This window comes from Macrotis lagotis, chromosome 5, assembly GCF_037893015.1.
Source record: "Macrotis lagotis isolate mMagLag1 chromosome 5, bilby.v1.9.chrom.fasta, whole genome shotgun sequence".
Lineage (NCBI taxonomy): Eukaryota > Metazoa > Chordata > Mammalia > Peramelemorphia > Peramelidae > Macrotis > Macrotis lagotis.
The window spans coordinates 9,638,101-9,658,330 of NC_133662.1; the positions used below are offsets into that span (position 1 = coordinate 9,638,101).

Below are 20,230 nucleotides of genomic sequence, written 5' to 3' on the forward strand. Positions count from 1 at the left end.
TTTTTCCCTTTGTTTTTGCAAGGCAAACGGGATTAAGTGGCTTGCCCAAGGCCACACAGCTAGGTAATTATTGAGTGTCTGAGGTCGGATTTGAACCCAGGTACTCCTGACTCCAAGGCCGGTGCTTTATCCACTAAGCCACCTAACCACCCAATCCACCTTTTCTTAAAGTAAATCCAAACTCCTCAGCTGGGCACTGAAAACCCTTCTTTATGGCACATTCTTCTTATAACAGCTCACTGCTTTAACCAAATTAGTGTGCTCAGTATTCTTCCTAAAAAACCTTGCAATTTTCCATCTTCAAACTTTTGCTCAGTCATTCCTAGATCAAATGACATCCTTGGTCTTCTCATCTTTCAAAGACCACTTCCTCACACTTTGAAGTCAAGGCTCTAAGTTCTAATTCTAGTTATACTTCCTATCTATGTGGACTGTGTCCAAGTTGGTCTGCTTCCTCAAGAGGAAAATGATTTGCTTTGATCTAGACGATCTCTAGAGGATCTCCATGGTCCCTTTAAGTCTCAAATGATGATTGCATGATCCAAAGTCTTCCAATAGCCCAGAATTCTCTTTTATTTGCATACAGGTACTTGTCTGAATTGTCTTTTCTTACCTGATCATATTGTAAGACCATACTGTAGCTTTCTATCTTCAAGTACTGTGAACATGCTAGATGATCAATAAATACTGTTGGCTCAGAAGAGCAGATTTTTTTTTTGGTTGTCAAGTGATTTTATTTCAGGCTTGAATTTTCTGGGCACAGAAGGGCAACACAATCAGTCCTGATAACAACCGAGCAATACCCAAAGTCCCATAAATAAAGACAGGTAATAGCAATTCACTCATTTATTCCCTCCCCTGACAAACCAAGGGACAAAAGTTCAGCAGCAATCCTTTCTCTGCCCCCAAAGCCATAAATACAAGAGAATGTAGACACCAGCAGCAAACAGGCTCCATTCTTCAAGACCATGATCCCTGTGAATATTCATCTCCATCACTGGAATGCAGCTAGATGTTCCTGTCAGGTTTCTATATGTCAGACCAATAAAATAAAATGGGATTGCTCCCCAGAATAGTGCTGGCAGTTGAAACCAAAGCTATCCTGCCCTTAACTTGGGTCCCTAGAAATTTGAAGTAACAACTAGACCAAATCCTGTTGTATCAGAACATCAGAGAGAGTCAAAGAGTAGCTCACATCTCAGTGCACAGCCACTCTTCTGCACCAGATGGATCACACAGTAAAGTGGTGATGCAAAGCTTATTCGAACCACAGTATCTGTCAGAGATGGAGCTGATGAATAAAGAGTTTCCTTATTTGTGTTGTCAGTTCAAAGACACATCATGGTATCAACAGCTGCTCCACCTACCCTATAAAATAAAGCCAATACTTCCAACTGAAGAAGGTTCCCAGTCTGATAGTGCTGTTAACAGTTAAGGTGATCTTCTTGGCACACCAAGCAAAATCCCATCTTCAGATGTCCTTACATTAGTTAATGATGAGCCCTTATCTTGTAAATGGCGTGAGACAGGAAAAAGTATCCAGGCCATGTGGACTAATTAGCTAGAAGAGCTTACAGGAGGAAAACTCACTCACGAGGTCGATTCACCATGACCTCACCCAGGGCCTCTAGCACCTCCCTCTTATAGTCCTCGAAGTCACCGTCAATTTGGCTAACACTCTGTTCCTCTACTACCCAAAGTTGGCAGTTGGTTTCTGTGATTAGCCTGGCATCATGACTGACGACAATTACAGCTTTTAAGGATGGAAAAAGAGGAAAAAATTAATCAGAATAATGCAAGAATGAGATTAGATCCCTGTGAGAACAGGAGATGGAAGGTAGGACATTTGATAGGAAACTGCTAGAGTAGGGAAAGTAGAATTGTTCTAAATTCACTTACCACCCTTGTATTCATTGATAGCCTCTCCCAAAGCATCAATAGACTCTATATCCAAGTTGTTGGTCGGTTCATCCTGAGAAAGAGGCAGGAGAGGATACTTAGTACTCCTTTTAAAAACTTTTATTTAAGACAATGAGGTTTTTAGAGGACTTGCCCAAGGCCACACAGCTAGGTAATTATTAAGTGTCTAAGGCCGGATTTGAACTCAGGTACTCCTGACTCCAGGGCTGGTGGCTCTATCTACTACACCATGGGGCAGCTAGCTGTGTGGCCTTGGGCAAGCCACTTAACCCCATTTGCCTTGCAAAAAAAAAAAAGCCTAAAAAAAAGTACTCTTAATTTCTATTCATGTCCTCCTCTCTCTCCTTCCCTTCCATCTTTATTTCACTTACCAGTATAAGGACATCCGGTTCACGACAGGCCAGTTCAGCAAACACCACTCTGGCTTTCTGTCCACCTGGGGCAGGAAGAAATGGGAGACAGAGACATCTCATTTTCCTCAGAACTGTCTCCCATTTTAAAAACCTGGTTCCTCCCCAGTATTTGGATTAGGTAAATCAGGCTTGCCACAGGAAAGTTTTAGAAGATTACCTGAAAGCTTGCAGATCTGGATGGTATGGGCATGGCTCTCTAAACCAAATCGACCCAAACATTTTCGGGCATCTTGGTAAGGTAAGTTAAAACCTCGTTGCAAGTATTCAGTGGCTGTCTCTTCCATGCGTAGCTGCTCTGCATACTGCTGGTTGAAGAAGCCAATTTTCTATCACAGGAAGAAAATACAGTTAGAAAGGAATAGTATTTCCCCACCAACCTCCCTAGTCTTGGATCTCTAGAACTAACTTACCAGTCGGTGGTTCTTCCTCATCTCCCCTTGGGTCTGCACAGAAAAGTAGACATGATTAAGAGACACATAACAAGGAAGATATATTTAAAGATTCTAACTCCTTAAAATAAATTCTGGAAGTACAGTGAGAATGGATAAGCAAAGCACAAAAATCCATTTATCCATAAAGAACTCTAAAAAGACATACAGCTGACTGAAATCAACTAAAAAAGGAATGCAATGGGGAGGGGGTGGAAGAGAGGCTCAATGAAAGGAAGGTAAAAGGAAGGTAACAATTCCAAACCGGTTCAGACTCACAAATATAATTTTTCAAGTCCCCCAGAGAAATCTCTCTAATAGAAGCAGAAAAGGAAAATTTAGAGACTATGGTTGATCCTTCATCTTGTCAACAAATCATATTTTAAAACAAGAAGGGTCCTTAAAAACAAATAGGAAGGTGACCTGGCCCAGGCTCCTAAATTTTCACATTTCTAATAAATTATGAACTTAAAACATCACAAAGCAATGAGCAACTCCACAGTATACAGAATACAAAGAAGTTTGTATGAAACAGAGAATCTATTTCACTTGCTTTTTAGAAAAGGTTAATAAATTCCACAAACCATTCTGCTTTTCATTACTTCCTTCTAAACATCTTTTGTTCTCTTTCAAACATTTTAAATGTTTCAACAGCACTTTTTTTGGTCATCACTATTGCTAGCTTCTTCTCCTTCCCATTAAAAACAGGAAAAAAAACCTTTGTAACAAATAAGCAGTCTACTTAAGGATCATATCCAAACAATGACTAATTCTATTTTTTTTTTAGGTTTTTGCAAGGCAAATGGGGTTAAGTGGCTTGCCCAAGGCCACTTAACCCCAATGCCTCACAGCTAGGTAATTATTAAGTGTCTGAGACCGGATTTGAACCCAGGTACTCCTGACTCCAGGGCAAGTGCTTTATCCACTCCACCACCTAGCCACCCCAACAATGACTATTTCTTTCTGAACTTTGAGTCCTTCATCAACGGGGTCTTCTGGAGATCAGGTTGGTTACTGCTTTGTTCAAAGTTCTTTGACTCTTTCAAAGTTGACAATGTTAATCTCAAGTTTTTTTCCCTAAACATTCCCAAAATCTCCACACTAAGCCTGTTATGGATAGATCATCTAAAAATGTTTCTAAATCTTCCCTAAACTTTCTTACTTGTGTGATTCAAGGGAATGAGTTATGTATATTGTGACTTGTTTCCTGTTATATATTCTACTATTAGGATGTGCTATGGGATCAAGAGCAACTATGCACATGCAATTAGTAATAAAAGGGAAAGAGGGGGAAGCTAAGTCCTAGACCAGAGGGCATAGTAGATAGAACACCAGCCCTGGAGTCAGGAAGACCTGAGATCAAATGTGGCCTCAGTCACTTAATAAATACCTAGATGTGTGATCTTGGGCAGGTCACTTAACCCCAATGCCTCACAAAAATAAAAAATAAAAAAAAGGGAAAGAGGACAAGCTAAGGGATAGTGATTAAAAAAAGCCCAAGTGAACTTCCAAACTATTTTTAATCTAAGAATGTAACTGGATGAGAAAGTAAGGAAATATATGACATTGATTCAAGAGATAAGAGAAAGGGGTTAAGGTCAATGACATAATCTGGTCATTAATGGCAAAACAACAAAATACGATAACATTCATTATATACAACTGTACAAGAAAACTAGCAACTAGCTAAAGCCTATAATCAAAGTACAATAAAGAACTATTCCTCAATAGTTAAGTAGTCAAAGAATAAAGTTCTAAAAAGAAAACTCACAATTAACTAACAACCAAATCACTAATAAATGTACATCAAAATAACCCTCAATTTTCACCTCATTCTGCAAATTAACAAAGATTATGATAAACTATGTTATTAGTCACTGTTGTGGGGAAATAGGCACACTGGTGCATTGCTGGTAGAATTGTGGAATTATAGAAATAAAATGATTAGTGTTTAAATCTTTTGACCTGGAGATTACATAACTGGCCTTAGACCCCAGAGGCCACTGTCAAGGAGAAAGTTCCCATACACACCAAAATATTTTAAATGGTGCTTTATGTGAAAGCAAAAAATCAGCAACTAGGAAAATGACTGGAATGTTACTATGCTATTAAAAACAGATAGCAAAATGGTAAGAAATGATTCAAAAAAGAGATGGTAAAGTATATTACACATATTTTCAGACATTTTCAATGTACTTCTAAATTATGCTAATTTTCCCTCCATTTCTTTGTTTTTTTAAGTTTTTTTTTTTTTACAAGGTAATGGGGTTAAGTGGCTTTTCCAAGGCCACACACCTAGGTAATTAATAAGTGTTTGAGGTCACATTTGAACTCAGGTACTCCTGCCTGACTCCAGGGCTGGTTCTCTATCCACTGCGCCACCTAGCTGCCCTTCTTTTTGTTTTTTTAAAAAAAGGATGGATCTCGGGGAGAGGAAGGGAAAAGGATACTGGGATGACATTACGGAAATGCAAAATACTGAATAAAAACATAAAAAAGGTAAAACATGATGCTTTTTTACATTTTATATCTAATCTTGAAGGAATACAGAATGTTTACAAACATCTAGAGTAAGGAATTATTATAAGTCTTGTTCAGGGCAAGTAAGAAGCAAACTGGGAGAAGAAATCATTGTTTAGGATACTGCATACTCTGGGAATAGTTAATATATGGTACAGCAGCTACTTCTGAGGAAAGGAAGCATGTTTCTAAACTACAAGAGAAGAGGAGATAAACATTAAGATCAGGATTATCTTAGTTACTAAATTAAAGAATCAGGCACTTCCCTTTCCTCCTCAGGAGAAGGCCATTTCTCAGTTAGGTAAGCTCTCCTAAGGAAAACTGCAAGGGAAGGGGAAAGCAGACAGCTAAAACCCAAGATACAGGAGTGTAGGATGGGAAATAAGAGGAGGGAGGAAATAACTATCAAATCTGATTTACAGAAGAAAGAAATTATAGGGGTGGTGGTAGTGAACGGACTATTTTCCTTAGGGCTCTAAGCAAATATTAATATTTATTAGTAGAAGAGTTTTCCTAAGGAACATCTATGTTTAGAAAGAGTAGGAATATGGGTTTAGATTTGATCCTTAGGAAACTATGCATCCAGTAGCAGAGCCTCATGGGAACAAAGGTCTCCTCCACCCTCCAATTCCAGCATCCTTATTTACCTCTTTCAAAGGTAAATTCAAAAATCTCACATGCTAATCATCCCATTAAGTCATACTTGACTCCCTCAGAGGGAGGCAGAAAGGGCTAGGCCAATACATGGGAATCCCCAAACTTACTGGAGTCAGCTTTCCTGTGAGCAGAAGCAGCAGTGTACTCTTTCCCACACCATTGGGGCCTACAATGCAGACTGGAGGAGAATAAAAAAAAAAAAAGTCCTAGGGTAATCTTCCTCTGCTTCCCACTTCCATTTCCCCACCACACTAGATACTCATGTCCTACTCACTCCTTGAGTCCATGTCAATTCCAAAGTCCAGGTTCTTGAACAGTGGCTTCTGACCCTCATAGCCAAATGTTACACCTAGGATAAGAGAGGGGATACGGTTAGGTTAGTCCCAAGATTCCTCAATTTCTTTGGCCTACAAAAATAATTAATCAGCCTTATCTCAGAGCAAATTCTTGAGAAAGAAAGACTTAAGTAGGAATTGTTAAGCTTAACTAGTTTTCTTTATTACAAGGAAAGAACCTTCTTGGGGAAAGTGCTAAATAATACGAGGGACAGTGGTATAAAAAACCAATAGCACAAAGCAAAATAGAAACAAAACAAGGATAGCTAAAAAGGCACTGAGAAAGGAATAGGATTAAGATGTAGGGCTGGAGGTAGTCAATAATATTTAGAGACATATGTACAAATCCAAGCCCCTGCCTTACAGGCTCTCCACTAACCATGAAGTCCCAGCACAGGGGGGCTGAGTGGTGGGGGATCAGGAAAAGTGAATCGCACAGTGTATTCCTTTGGTCGCTTCAAAAGTTCGGGTGTCTCTTGTGCTTCCTCATCCTGGTTCTTCCTCCGGCATTTCTGCTGCTTCCGAGTCAGGGCCTCCTTTGTTTGTTTCTCCTGGGTAAGTTGGGATGGAGTCAGAGGTATCATGCAGTCTGCATCGATCAGACTCAGGGCCATATCTCCTCAACCCACCCAGGGATATGATCATCAAGGGTCCTGGTTCTGTAAATGAGGGTTACTCTACAAAACATGCTAGTCCCAAAAACCTTATATATCATTCTGCCCACTGCATCTCACCGCTTGCTTGGTGGACTTGCCCCCAGCCTTGAGCTCTTTCAGCTTTTTTTCCTGCTTCTCATATTGTTTCAAAAGCTCTTTCTGCTTCTGCTGGTACATCTTTTTGAAAGTCACTAAGACAGGAATGGAAGGCAATAATGATTAATTATTCTCTTCCTTCCTAAAGGTCAGCAGAAAAATGATTTGGGTCCTGGCAGTGTTTAAATCATCAATATGCTCTCTTGCCCAGTTCTCCATCCCCTTTAATGTGCTAGACACCCCCAGATGAATGCCCTCTTCATTCCCCACTTACTATAGTTGCCTCTATAATAATGAAGTCTTTGGGCATCCAGGTGGACAATATCAGTACAAACATCATCCAGGAAGCCTTGGTCATGGGATACAATAAGCAGTGTCTTCCGCCAGCCCTGAAGATAGCTTGGTTTGGGGAAGGTGTGTGTGTGGGGTGAGGTGGGGAGAAAAAAAGCAGGAAATCTCATCGATATTCAAATTAAAGAGGAAAGGGTTAAAGGATAGACAATGGGAAAAGGTAAATTTGGAGGTTATCATACAAAGATGTTTATTTTGGTAAGGTTATTTAGGGGAAATGCCTAGGATTTGGGGAAAGTAAAAATCACAGGATAGAGTTAGGGAAAAAAGCTAGAATTAAAGGGGACTTACTTGTTGAGCCAGATGACAGCATTGAGGTCCAGGTGGTTGGTAGGCTCATCCAGCATCAGCAGTGTAGGCTCCATGAAAAGTGCCCTATAAAGTGGAATTGAGGAGAGATTTGGAAAGAAAAATGGGCATCTTTTACTCCTGATTGATTAGAAGGCTCTTTTGCCTAAGAGATTCTTCAGTGTCCTTCACAGAACTTAGGAAATGAGAGGTGGGATATGAGAAGTCTAGGGCATTTACCTAATGCCCTACTTAGCAGTGTTCTGCTAAAGAGTTTCATTTCAGTCATATATGACCTTTTTTGACATTTTCTTGGCAGAAATACTGGAGTGATTCTGCCATTTCTTTCTCCAATCATTTTACAAATGATAAACTAAAGCAAACAAAGGGAAAAGAGATTATCTCTTTTGTAACATCCCTGATGGAAGCCAAAAAACTGGGGAAAGGACACTGTGGGACTTGTAGGACTACCTGGCTAAGGAGACTCGCATACGCCAGCCCCCAGAAAACTTCTGTGTGGGTCGATTTTGCATCTCGGGGTCAAAGCCTAAACCAGCAAGGATCCGTCGTGCTTTAGCCTCTGCTGCAGCAGCTCCCATGGCTCGAAGTTCTTCATATACCTGGAAGAAAGGTAAAAGGACAATGATCCTAAATCCTGAACAATTTGATGGACTCACACAACCATTATCTAGGCAGCCCAACCAACATCATGCCTCATATCCTACTCCACTTCCCCCATTATATTGACTCCTCTCATTTTCCCTGTGCCTTCTCAATATTCTTCCCTTTTCATTCACTCCATATGTTTAGTTTCCCCCTACAAAATTATATGTTCTTTGTGGCAGAGCCTCTTATTTTTTGTATTTATAATACTAGCATTTACTTTTCATTCACTCATTCCTTCATTAACATAGTCCAATCAAGAGCCTCCAAGTCCCTGAATATCTTCCTATGTCCTGTACTCCACCTTCTCCAGCCTTTCTGCTGCAGCATCATCTCCCTGTTCCAGCCTTCCCTGGAGTCTCTTCTCTTCTTCTAGCAACTTCAACCGCTTGATGTCAGCACGGAGCACAGCTTGTACGGCTGGGGTCTCATCTGCTACCACCTCTGGGATGGGAAGAAAGTGTTGTGGAAGCCAGCCTCCACAGCCCCCCACTTTCTTTCTACTCTTGGTGGGTTCCACTAGAAGGCTCTTTTGGCTTTTCCCAAGTTCTTCCTAGTTCTTTTCACATACTTCTTTCCTTAGAATCTACATTTCCACTCTTCCAAATTCCCATCAATTCTTCTTCTCCTGCTCTCCCTCTTATATATAAGCCCAATATCCCCTCATTACCCATACAGCCACCTCCTTATCTACCCTTCCATAAAAGACTTTCAAATTATTTCATCCTCCCCCCCCCCCCCCAGGCCACTTCTTCCCTACCTTGCTCACAAAGCAACACATCTATATTGGGAGGGATGCTAAGAGCTCGATTGGCAATGTGTTTGAGCAGCGTGGTCTTGCCCTTACTGAAGGAAATAAGCAGTCAGAACAAAACTTATAACCCAAACCCTTGAGCCTACTCTATGACCCTTCCCTCTACTCACCCATTGGGCCCCACTAGCCCATAGCGGCGGCCAGCCACAATGTACAGATCTGCATTGACAAAGAGTTCCTTGCCATGGGCTGAGATGCTGAACTTCTCCAGCTGGAAACAGGGAAGGATAGAAAGGAGAAAATATCGTCACTAACTTCCCTTGCTGGATACCTCCTGTCAATAATAGGTAGAAACAATCTTTTTTCATGATCTCAGTTCCTCATTGCTTTTTTTCCCCCCCAAGGCAATTGAGGTTAGGTGTCTTGTCCAGGGTCACACTGGCAGTAAGTGTCAAGTATCTGAAGTCACATTTGAACTTAGATCCTCCTGGCTCTAGGGTTGGATGCTCCTATGGCAGTCCAAAATTCTGGGGTTTTACTAAACAAAGAAGAGCTTTCACTAAAATGGCAAATCAAAGTATGTTGTCTAATGTTTCAATAAAAACTTAAAAAAAGTCAAACCTCTTTGTTCCACACCTGATTTAAAAGGTTCTCTCCATCCATTAATCAACCTATTCAAAATAATTATTTTCCCTTCCTTTCTTTTTAGGTCCTACCTTGATATCAGAGGCATTCTCTAGCATGGCCTGGCGGGAAGACACTTCAGCTTGGGACACTGAGAAATCATTTTCAGCAGCATTGGCTGCCTTCAGTGTGGCTACTTGTCTTTCATACTCCATCTACAGACAGAAAAAAACAATGATTTAGATACAATTCAATCCTACCCTACCTCTAACCACAGGCATACAACCCTGTTTATGTGGCCCAATTAATTTTCTTCCTTCAGTTACATCCTATGTGGTTCCCAAAAGCTTTGGGGGGTTTTTTCTTCCTAACTCCCATTTCCTCTAGGGATCCAAACATATGATTCCTCATTCCAACTAATTCCAGGAATTCAAGGGTTATGTTCCTCCCCATCCCCTCACCTGTTTCTTCAGCTTCTTTTTCTCCTTCTTACTGAGGTGAGCATAGGGATCATCTGCTTTAGCCTCACCCTCTTCTTCATACCCTTCCCCTTCTCCTTCTTCCTCTGAACCCTGTGGGGGAATGGATTTAGAAGAAGAAACCAATGTTTTCCTTCCAAGACTTGGCTTTTATGATCTCCTGCCCAGCCATGATCCGACTTCCCTCAAGAACCTAGGAATCTAGTATTCAGCTCTCTCCTCTGGTACCATTTTAAAATTAACGTGCCCTGTAATTCAACTTAACAATTATTAAGTGCATTGTGTTCGGTGCAAGGAATACAAAGACAAAAAGTCAAGTTTACATTTTGCTGAGTAATAAAACAAATACAAAGAAGTAAATAAATGTTAATTTGGAGAGGGAAAATATGCTAAACATTGAGAGGATCAGAAACGGCTTCAAAGAAAAAAATTGGTATTACCTAGAATAAAACCTCAACGATATGTTTGGTATCCTCACATATCTTTATCAACTTCTGACCAAAGGAAGGAAAAGATGAAATTGGTACCTATGACTATAACATAATATCTGGTATCTAACATGTAGGCATACCATAAAAAGGTGAGGATGGACAAATAAATGGACTAAAGAGACTTCATCACACCATAAATCTGAGGACCATATACTTTGAGCTGGAAGGGATGTTGAGATCAAATCAAACTCTCATCATTTAACAGATCAGTTAACTAAGGCCCTGGAAGGATGAAGTGATTGTTCAGATCAAAATAAGAGGCAAGTAAAAGAGAAGATTTTGGACTTTCACACCGTGCTACACTGCATATCTATGTCATTCCAGGAACCAAGTCCCCTTGTTCTCGTTCACCAAGTCATTTCAGCAATGCCCTCCTTCCTTCTTGAACACCTAGGTGCGTCTCTTTTCAATCCCATACCTGTTCCACTTTCTTCCCCAATCTGGAAAGCTCCTTCTCTTTGGATAGTTCTTCTTCGTTCTCTTCATCATTGAAAGCAACAAATTTATTCTGGGGCTGACAGGTAAAATAGAGTAGTTTCAGCAGATGAAATTTCTATTGCTACTCTTACCAACACTGCCCCCAAATTTTCCTTACCTTCACTTTCCCTTTTGACTTCTCTTCCTTCCCCTTTCTGACTTTCTGCTCAGGCTGCTGCTCCTGGGAAACAGCCTAAGGAGAAAGATTCAGTTAAAGATGTGCAGCAGTTTAGATAGCAGTACTATTTAACTGAAGTAGTACTAATATTTCCAAAGTCTTTAAGAAATAGAATTAGGAGACAGTTCTCCGACCCAGAAATTTCAAGATTAGTTAAACCAGAAAGAAACTTAGGCCATGAGTAAAAAAAATACAACCATGTAGGAATGCAAGTACAAATTATACATGAACAAAGATAGCTAGCCAAATCTGATGTAACAAGGGAAATTTTTTTTTGAGGAAATGTGTTCTAAAAAATGGTGAATATGTATTCAACCAGAAGAGCACAAGAGCTAGAGATGCAAGTGACCCAACTCCTCATTTTACACAGAGGGAAAGTGAAGCCCAGAGAGATATAGTGATTTGCTCCAAACCAACCACACTGTAAATGACAGATAGAACTTGAGTTTAGATCCTCTAACTCTAAACCTAGTGCTCTTCTCACTGTAACTTCTCTACTGAAGTTAGAACTACAGTTATGTGGGGAAAAGATCAGGAAAAACGGGATGCTAAGGGATAATATTGACTGTAATGGAAGGGCTGTGCTTGGGGAATAGTGAAAAATGAAGTACAGAAAACAGAAGTCTGGAAAAGTAAAGGTCTTTTTTGGCTGTTATGAATTTATATTTTACTGAACCAAAAAAATGGAATGATTAAAAATGACATTTGAGAAAGACTGTTTTGGCTATGTATACAAAACAGGCACAAACAAGAACTACAAGTACAAAAACAGGTATTACAGTAATGCTTAAAGGGACAAATATTACACTTAATTAAAGTTTTATAAAACATAAATTAAGCATAATTCAAGACTGTAAAGAGGAGAGCTATTACTACCTACCTTATTGATTCGATTTTTCTCTGGTTTGGCAGGTTTTGATGGCAATTCTACCTCCTCTTCTTCTTCCTCACTTTGGTCCTGTATCAGGGCAGCGAACACATTACCACCCTGGGGAAGTGAAGAGTACAAGTGAGAAAACGAAACCTATAACTTGTCTCTAGTATGAGAATTCCATCTACCACACAGGATTACTCACCTTGGTTTTCTTCCCACCTCGGGGTACTGGGACAGGCACTGAAATGACAGAAGCAAAGTAAGGAAAAAGTGGGAAAAAGGAACAGGGGCCTGACCTTGTGGAATTTCTTATAAGGAATCTGGCCCCCTTATCCCACTCTTTTTGGGGAATCTCTATTGTAGGATTGTCACTTCCTCACCTTCATCCTCTTCATCACTGGCTGGAACAGAGAGCTTCTTGAGCCTTTCTATAAGTTCCTTCTCTTCCCCATCATCATCAACATCCTTCTTTCGCCGCCCTTTCCGGTTGTCTCGTTTTTTCTTTTGCTGTTGTTGCTGATAAAGGCAAAGAGGAATCATCAAATAAAGCCTCAGTCCTTCATCTACCCTTCCTTCATATAACTCCATACCTATCAATGAGAACAAGTAAGGAGAATTGTCCTCTGATACCTTTAGTTCTATAGATATCATAACATACCTGCTGCTGTTCTTTTTCTTTGACTACTTTCACTTCCTCTTCCTCCTCCCCTGTGTGCTTTTCCTCTATAGCCAATTCTTCAAAGAACTGGGAAATAAGAGAAGAAGGGGTTTTGGAGTAAATTTATAGTCAAAAGTGATTCAGTAAAACTTTATATATACCACGTCCTCTTTCCCTTCTTATTGTATTGCTCCTGCTCCTCCCATATTTGTTTACCTTCTAAAACTGTTAACCATGCCATTTACCATCTCTAATATTCCTCTTAACCCCCAACTTTCTCACCGTCTTTTTGGTCTTCTTGTCCTTCTTTCCTTTCTTGACAACCTTATCTGTAGGAAAAAAGTAAGCAATACCCTTGTGTTTCCCTCTTTAAATCTTAGAGAAGCCCATAGTTATTATTACTCTGTTAAGCTCCCTGAGCTCAGCGATTGTCAATTTTAGACTTGGGCCTCATAAAAGTCTGCCCAATCCCTGGGTCTCTGCCAATCTAGATAGATGAGGTCATTTTATCTGTCCAGAGAGACTTTGGAGAGAGAAACTAACTCAATTTGGCATGATCTTATGATTCTCCTTCACCCTCATCATCTCCCTAGCTTAGAGTTTTCCTCCTCTTTTTCTGTGAGCAACCTGATATAGGATCATACATTTATAATTACAACAAACTTAAGAAGCCATTAACTCTCTCCTCCTTCACAAGTCTTACTTTACAGATCTTGAGGCTCATAAAGGTTGTGTTCTGCCCATGGAAACTGAACTAATACACAAAAACCGGTGTTTTTTTGCCTAAAAGAAATACTATTCATGTAGGACCCAGGAAGAGAAACTATAATTGATTGGAAAGATAAGCAAGCAAAAAAAAAGATAAGAATGCAAAGGGAATACTCATTTTTCCACCCGTATCTTTCTACAAAAACCCTTGAGTTATATTCTCTCCTCTCAAATCCTGGCCAAACCACTAGTCACCTCTGAGCTACATTTGCTCCCGGCACCCTCAACTTTCAGGCCTCTCGGACCCTCTTTCCACGCTTTCAGGCCGGCCAGCTGCCCGCGCACGTGCGCTGCCTCCCCGCAAGTCGCACGTTCTTGGACAGATGTCAGGACAGACAGGAAGAATCCTCGCGCCGGCTATACCCCCTTTCCTTTCGGACATATGCGATCCCAGGCTCTCCCCCTGTTCTCTTCTCCACCGATCTGTCTTTCTCACCAGCAGGACTCGCGTCCTCCCTATCTCCAATCCATTCCGGCTCCAGTGGCTGCTGCTTCCCAGCCTTCGGCATCTCGGCGACAGTTAAAGACTATTCCGAGTGCTGCTAGGCCTACTTCCGCTTCCGGTGCTTAAGGGAGGGTTAAATAACCAGCGGGATCCTATAGGGTACAAGCGAGGCGACCCGGATGCGTTTCTGCTCACGCCCAAGCCGACGCCAGCACGAGTAATAACTGGGAAGGGAAGATGGATGCTAAAAACATCCTCATAGCTTTTAACATGACTCAGAGCACCATGGACATCAATTATGATTCTTGGGAGCTATGAATAACCCTTTCTACAAATAAAGGACAATACAGATACAATTCAGGGAGTTGGTTTCTGCCGCAGGAACTCCCCTCCTTCAGATTTAGAACCTAGCCCAAGCCAAGGTGAGCCAAAGAAGGGTGCTGTGAGGTGACCTGGATCGAGGGAGAGGTCTTTTTAGCCAGGTAATCGTAGACATGGTATGGAGCAGTGGCAAAAATACTCAATTCATCTTGTCACAAGTCGCTGATTCCTGGCTCTGTCATCTATGTGACTTTCAGAATTAATTACTCAGAGCTTCAGTCTCCTCTTCTGCAAAAAGGTGGGTGGTGTAGGGAAACCATCAGAAAACCTCATAGTTCCTTTCCAACTTTAAATATAAAATTATTCAACTTAGAACTAAAGGACCCAGGAATTCACTGTGATCTAGTTATGTAAAAGCTTTGGCTTCAACAGAGAAGAGGTATGGCGACTCCTGAGTATATAAGCCTATTTAACATAACACAAAAACACCACCAACAAAGTGAGCGGACCAGACTTGATTTCAACAATGCAATATAACTCAAATCAAGAATTTATTAAGTGCCTGCTATGTGCAAGACACTGTACTCAGCAACAGGAACACACAGGGACAAAAACAATTCTCTGCCCTTGAGCTTACATTCTACTATTAGGGGCAAAGGAAAGATACAAACAACATGAAAATAGATAAGTATATACAAAGGAATTGGGATGGAGTCCAACAACTGGAGAAATTGGGAAAACACTGTAGGATAGTTTATGTGAGTGAGTCTAAGCCTTTCCTAAGAGGTAAAAATGAAGATGGGCATTCCAGGCATGGTTAAGGTACAGAAGCAAGAAATATAATGTGATGTCCAGCAAATAGGCCAGAAATCCAAGACAGCATAAAAAGTAATGGAAAATATACATGAAAAAATAGGCTGGTGGCATTTTTACGGGCCAAACAGAAGTTTGTATTTTAACTTATTATAGAATACTCTATGGTCCTCATACACAAAAATTGCAGCAACACCAGCATTAAATAAAATGTTTCCTCTGAGTTTATTACTTTAAAAAAAACTAAAACAAAGAATCTTCAACCAGTCAAAGCTCCAGTTCCCTCCTTTTCCCCACATTCCCTAATCTTTCTCCAGGTCCTACTCATAAAATCTAATCTGTTTTCACAGAAAACCTACACTGGGATAAAGGTTAAGGAACAGGGTAGAAAGCAGTAGTATCATCTAAGCTCCACCTAGTAAGACTGGGGAATTTAATTGCTCAGAGATCCATACTGGATGGAGATAGAATCTAATCTACAGGAGGTAGGGAAAGTGGAAGGAGGAAAGCAAAAGTTGAGAGTAAGCTATGGAATCACTATCTCACACTCAGAATAATTTGGGGAGAGGGAGAAATCAGGTGAACCACTAGGTTATCAAGCTAAAGGGCATTTCTCAGATCTATTGCTGAAGATTAAAGGGGACAGAGGGCACCACTAATAGACAAAAATGGAGTCAAGATGGGTTTTTTTCAAAATCATTCAGGGTTCACAAGAACCACAGGTGTCACAAGAACCACAAGTAATACTTGAAGAGGGGCAAATTATGGCTGAACAGCACCAATTAGATGTCCATTACAGCTTATCAGGGAAAAAATTAGCAGGAAAGAAGAGTAAAGGAATATAGCACTGAAATTACAATGTTCCCACCCTCATCCCATCCCCTCTAACAGAGAAAAAGGTAGATGATGTAGATCAATGATTGATAAACCTCTCAGACCACTACTGATGTGGAATGCTGCATACGCTGTGAGATGTGGTCCATTCGATAATTTGTGTAAGTGATTTTCTTTGTTACAAGACAGGGGGAAGGGTGTTACTGGGAAGTGTAAAAACCAAAAGTATCAATAAAACATTATTTTTTTAAAAAACCTCTGTCATTCCTCTCACCCACTCTGTGTCCCCCCCCCACCAAAATCCTCCCAGATCCCTAAGGAGGGGAGGGAGAGGGCTCAAGTTGCTTCCTTGGCCAGAGGTGTCAGGCAGAAACACCTCAGAGAAGCCAACAACAAAGAACAGGGCAATGAGTTTCCAGAATGGAAAAGGTCCAGTGGAGCCTGATTGGTGGAAGGCACAGTTTTACAATGGAGGTCCATTCACCCCTGGGTGGTAGAAGGCACAAAGATCCTCATAGCGGCAGTGGCCCTTTGAAAAATGTCTGCAGATAGGGCGGTTGGATTTATCTGTGGAAATAAGTGGGACAGAGCAGGCATGAGACTTTGAGAAGACAAAAACCAAAGGGCTATCTTTGGGTGTATAAATGGAAACATTTTAAGAATTGTTATAGTTTTCGGTCCCCTAGGATAACGTTTTGAGAGGGGAGAACTGAGAGGTACCTTCACTTATTATATGCCAGAAGGGCTTTTGAGATTTGTAGTCACTGTCTTCTGGACACAGTTTTGTACTATTAACAGGAATAACTATAGAGAGGGACAATACTAACCTGTTCTATCACCTTCTTGGACTCCATCCTTGAATTGAGGGGCATTCTTAGGCCATGGGATGTTCTTAGATGGATGGTGACTACCGCTCCCTCCAAGGTTTCTCCATCCATTGGGAGGACCATTCCTGGCATGATCCCCATAGCCTGTTCCCCTCCTAGGTTCTGGATCCTCATAGGCCCAACGACTATGTAGATATGGTCGAGGCCTTGGACCTGGGCCCCCTCTCACTGAGCATCCTCCCCAGAAAGGAAGTGGAAGGCTCAGGAGTGGTGGAATCACTGGTCCCCTTAAGCCCTGAGGGCCTCTGTGGAAGCCTAAAGAGACCAAAAAAAAGGTAGATTCAACTAACTTTAGTCAACTAAATCCAGGAAAATCCAGAAATAATTTTTCTTAAGTTTCATTCCCTACATCCCTAACCCCCCATATCAGTTCACTCCTATAGGAACTTCCAGAGTGCTTTGCATGTAATATCCATTTACTTACTATATGTTCATTCGAAACCAATCTAGGCATCTGTCCTTTTCAGACCCTTTCAACTAACCTGGATCAGGGCCACCAAATTTCCCATTGGCTATGGGGGGAGGACCCAGGAGGCTGGGTGGACCTAAGAGAGCAGGAAGAAATAAGATAAGAAAAATGAGGCAGTCTAATTTAATAAAATCCAGTTTATGGTACTATTTTTATTAGGTTGTCTTTTTTTGGCCATTCAAATCCTAATTCAATAGCATAGGATTATGTAAACAGTGGTGATACAAACCTTTTTTTTTTTTGCTACTATTCAATCTAGCAAACATTTTAGGGCTACTACTATCTCTGTGAAAGGGATTGTCTTAGGAAGCAGATTAAATGAAAAAGTCTCTACCCTTCTGATGTTCACTTTTTGAGGATACATAATCAAATTGATGGACTGAAGCAAAATGTATCATGCATGTGTAAAATCCAAAAACAGCAGAATCTGATATAAAGATATGAGGGGAGGGGGCAGCTAGGTGGCACAGTGGATAGAGCACTAGCCTTGGAGTCAGGAGTACCTGGGTTCAAATCTGACCTCAGACACTTAATAATTACCTAGCCATGTGGCCTTGGGCAAGCCACTTAACCCCATTGCCTTGAAAAAAATTAAAAAAGATATCAGGGGAAAAAAAAACAAGAAAAATAAACAAAAGGGACCAAGTGACACAACCGTCAAAGGAAAAGCTAATAATTTTAAGACTGATAAAGCAATAGGAGACTTCAATGTGTTTTCCTTAGTAAGAATCTCTTTTTGCTATAAATCAACAAAAATTTATGAGATGTTTTTCATTTGACAGTCATTGGGGATACAAAACACCTGGATAGTAGTAGCTAGGAAAGGACGTCACTAGTAGGTAGTCACTAGCCTTGGACCAGCTGATGCCTTTTCACAAGTCCTTTTCAGAAATGATGGTAACACTGAGTTACTGGACAAGATGTGAAGGGGAGAGGAAAACACACAAAATGACACAGGTAGCAAATCTATGACAAGATTCCTCCTCCCAGGCTCTTATGAATGGCACAGATGACGTCTTTGACTCACTCTCCAAACTAAGCAGATCTATCCATGTCCCAAATTGAATTAATTTCCCTTCCTCCCAAAGCTCTGCCTTCCAAATTATTCCAAGCAACCTTCTAATTTCCGACTAAATTGGATGAACTTCTTGCTTTACCATTCCCCCACCCTCATTTCATTAGAGATCTTGAAAAATTTACAAAGAAAGGAGTCGGAGATCATTTAATCCACTCCTCACACAGTGTAATACAGAGGCGGCAAATGAAACCTTCTGCTTGCCCAAATCTGCAGGTGGTGTCAAGAGCTTGGCTGAGAACCTCTAATCCCGCTCATCTCATTTCTATCATCACGAACTATCAGACTTTCCTCTATGCTTGATCTTTCTCACTTTGGAGGATGACCAGAAGAGACAATGAAGAGTAGGGAAAAGGGCTTTTAAAGATTCTCCCATTACTTGGGGGTCTGGAGGGAAGGGAGGGAAAGGCATTTCACTATTAAGCTCCGCAGCATCTTTGTGCCCGTACCTCCATGCACACTTTTTTGGGCCTGGTACCTCAGGGACACAACTCTATTTTCCCGCAGGCACGTGCATCCCCCTCCCCGCCCTTCTTCCTGTTCGCGGGCGCGCCACAGGACCCGGGTCGGCGCATGTGCACTCTTACGCTTCCAGCTCCCCCTACGCCGCAGCCTTTAAAAACGGAATAATCTTTTTTTCGCTAATTCTACATGGCGACGCAATGAGCTCCTTCCCTCTGGGCCACACTAATCTCGCTTTCTTCCTCCATGTCCTGGAAGGTTGATCTGTCTTGTGCCCTCGCTTCAGGCCCGCTTCCGGCGCATGCACCTCTCCCTTACCGGCGGGGCTCCCACTCTCCTCATTCCCACTCTCCTCGGAGTCCGGTGGCCGCTGCTTCCCCCTCTTGGGCATCTCGGACAGCGTAATAACAGCGTTCAGAGTCGGGGCCGGTGGGAGAAGGGGGCGGTATATGGAGGGAAAAAGAATTCGGTTATTTCCGCTTCCGGCAGTCCTCAAGAAGCGCTGAGTGCGCAGGCGCGTGCTTTTCCCTCGGTTCTACTCTAAGTAGCCTCCTTCCCCACCCCCTATCCTCCTACCTTTAAAGAAAAAAACCACACTACTCGGAGGCACCTCTGAGTCAAGGGGACCACCACCCGAAATGTAGGGAGAGCGGGAGAAAAAGGAGAAGGAGCAGTAAAGCGGCGTGGCAACCTCTGTAACCGCCGATCATGCACGCCACCGCTTCCACTTTCATGACCTCTGATCTCATCCCTAGAATCCTTGGGCCATCTAAGCCCTAGTGCCCCTTAGTGACGACTGGAAAACCCGCAAATATTAGCATACTCCCACTTAAATTTTTTTTTTAACTTCCACTAGGTTTTTCGCGGCTACTCTGAACATGACCTCTGACCTTCTCTGGAGGGATCTCCAGGGCAACCAAGTACTTCATCAGCCTTTCCTCCCTCCCCTTCCCCCTTTCTTTCAGGTACAATCAGCCTCCTTCCTTGTCCAGGTCACTTTAGTTTATTTAGTCTCATACGCTTCCCCACCTCACGCGTGACAGAGTCCACTCACCCACCAGGGGAGTGGATAGATTTTTTTTCCAGGAAGGAAAGCTCCGGGTGGTTTCCTTGCCCCCCTTTCCCGAATGGGAATTGGTAGCGCCCGTGACCCAGTCGGCCGGGCCGGTGGCGTCCCTGCGCGGCTCTCTTCCACACCCCCAGGACCGCCCCGCCCCTCCCGGGCCTCCGGAGAAGTCGGCGTGCTGGCGTGACGTCGCGCGTCTCTCCCTAGCTTCCCCTCGCACTCTCGTAC

The 20,230-nt window shown here is 41.9% G+C and overlaps 2 protein-coding genes across 2 annotated transcripts; both read right to left on the reverse strand.

The window, feature by feature from the left end:
* Nucleotides 1-709: 709 nt before the first annotated feature.
* ABCF1 (ATP binding cassette subfamily F member 1) lies at nucleotides 710-14,197 on the reverse strand. The gene is made up of 25 exons (XM_074236791.1): nucleotides 14,067-14,197; nucleotides 13,145-13,191; nucleotides 12,863-12,949; nucleotides 12,585-12,720; nucleotides 12,407-12,444; nucleotides 12,211-12,318; nucleotides 11,271-11,345; nucleotides 11,094-11,189; nucleotides 10,167-10,277; nucleotides 9,798-9,920; nucleotides 9,252-9,352; nucleotides 9,088-9,173; nucleotides 8,632-8,771; nucleotides 8,136-8,284; nucleotides 7,668-7,751; nucleotides 7,300-7,424; nucleotides 7,008-7,120; nucleotides 6,653-6,824; nucleotides 6,213-6,287; nucleotides 6,046-6,116; nucleotides 2,744-2,776; nucleotides 2,491-2,659; nucleotides 2,292-2,356; nucleotides 1,900-1,972; nucleotides 710-1,753 (listed from the first exon to the last, which is right to left on the reverse strand). The coding sequence occupies exons 1-25, from the start codon at nucleotides 14,137-14,139 to the stop codon at nucleotides 1,587-1,589; spliced, it is 2,517 nt and encodes an 838-aa protein (XP_074092892.1). The 5' UTR covers nucleotides 14,140-14,197; the 3' UTR covers nucleotides 710-1,586.
* A 1,844-nt stretch (nucleotides 14,198-16,041) lies between these two features.
* PRR3 (proline rich 3) lies at nucleotides 16,042-20,135 on the reverse strand. The gene is made up of 4 exons (XM_074236794.1): nucleotides 19,255-20,135; nucleotides 17,413-17,475; nucleotides 16,871-17,185; nucleotides 16,042-16,610 (listed from the first exon to the last, which is right to left on the reverse strand). Exons 1-4 carry the CDS (start codon nucleotides 19,325-19,327, stop codon nucleotides 16,507-16,509), a joined length of 555 nt encoding a protein of 184 aa, XP_074092895.1. The 5' UTR covers nucleotides 19,328-20,135; the 3' UTR covers nucleotides 16,042-16,506.
* Between the last annotated feature and the right edge of the window lie 95 nt (nucleotides 20,136-20,230).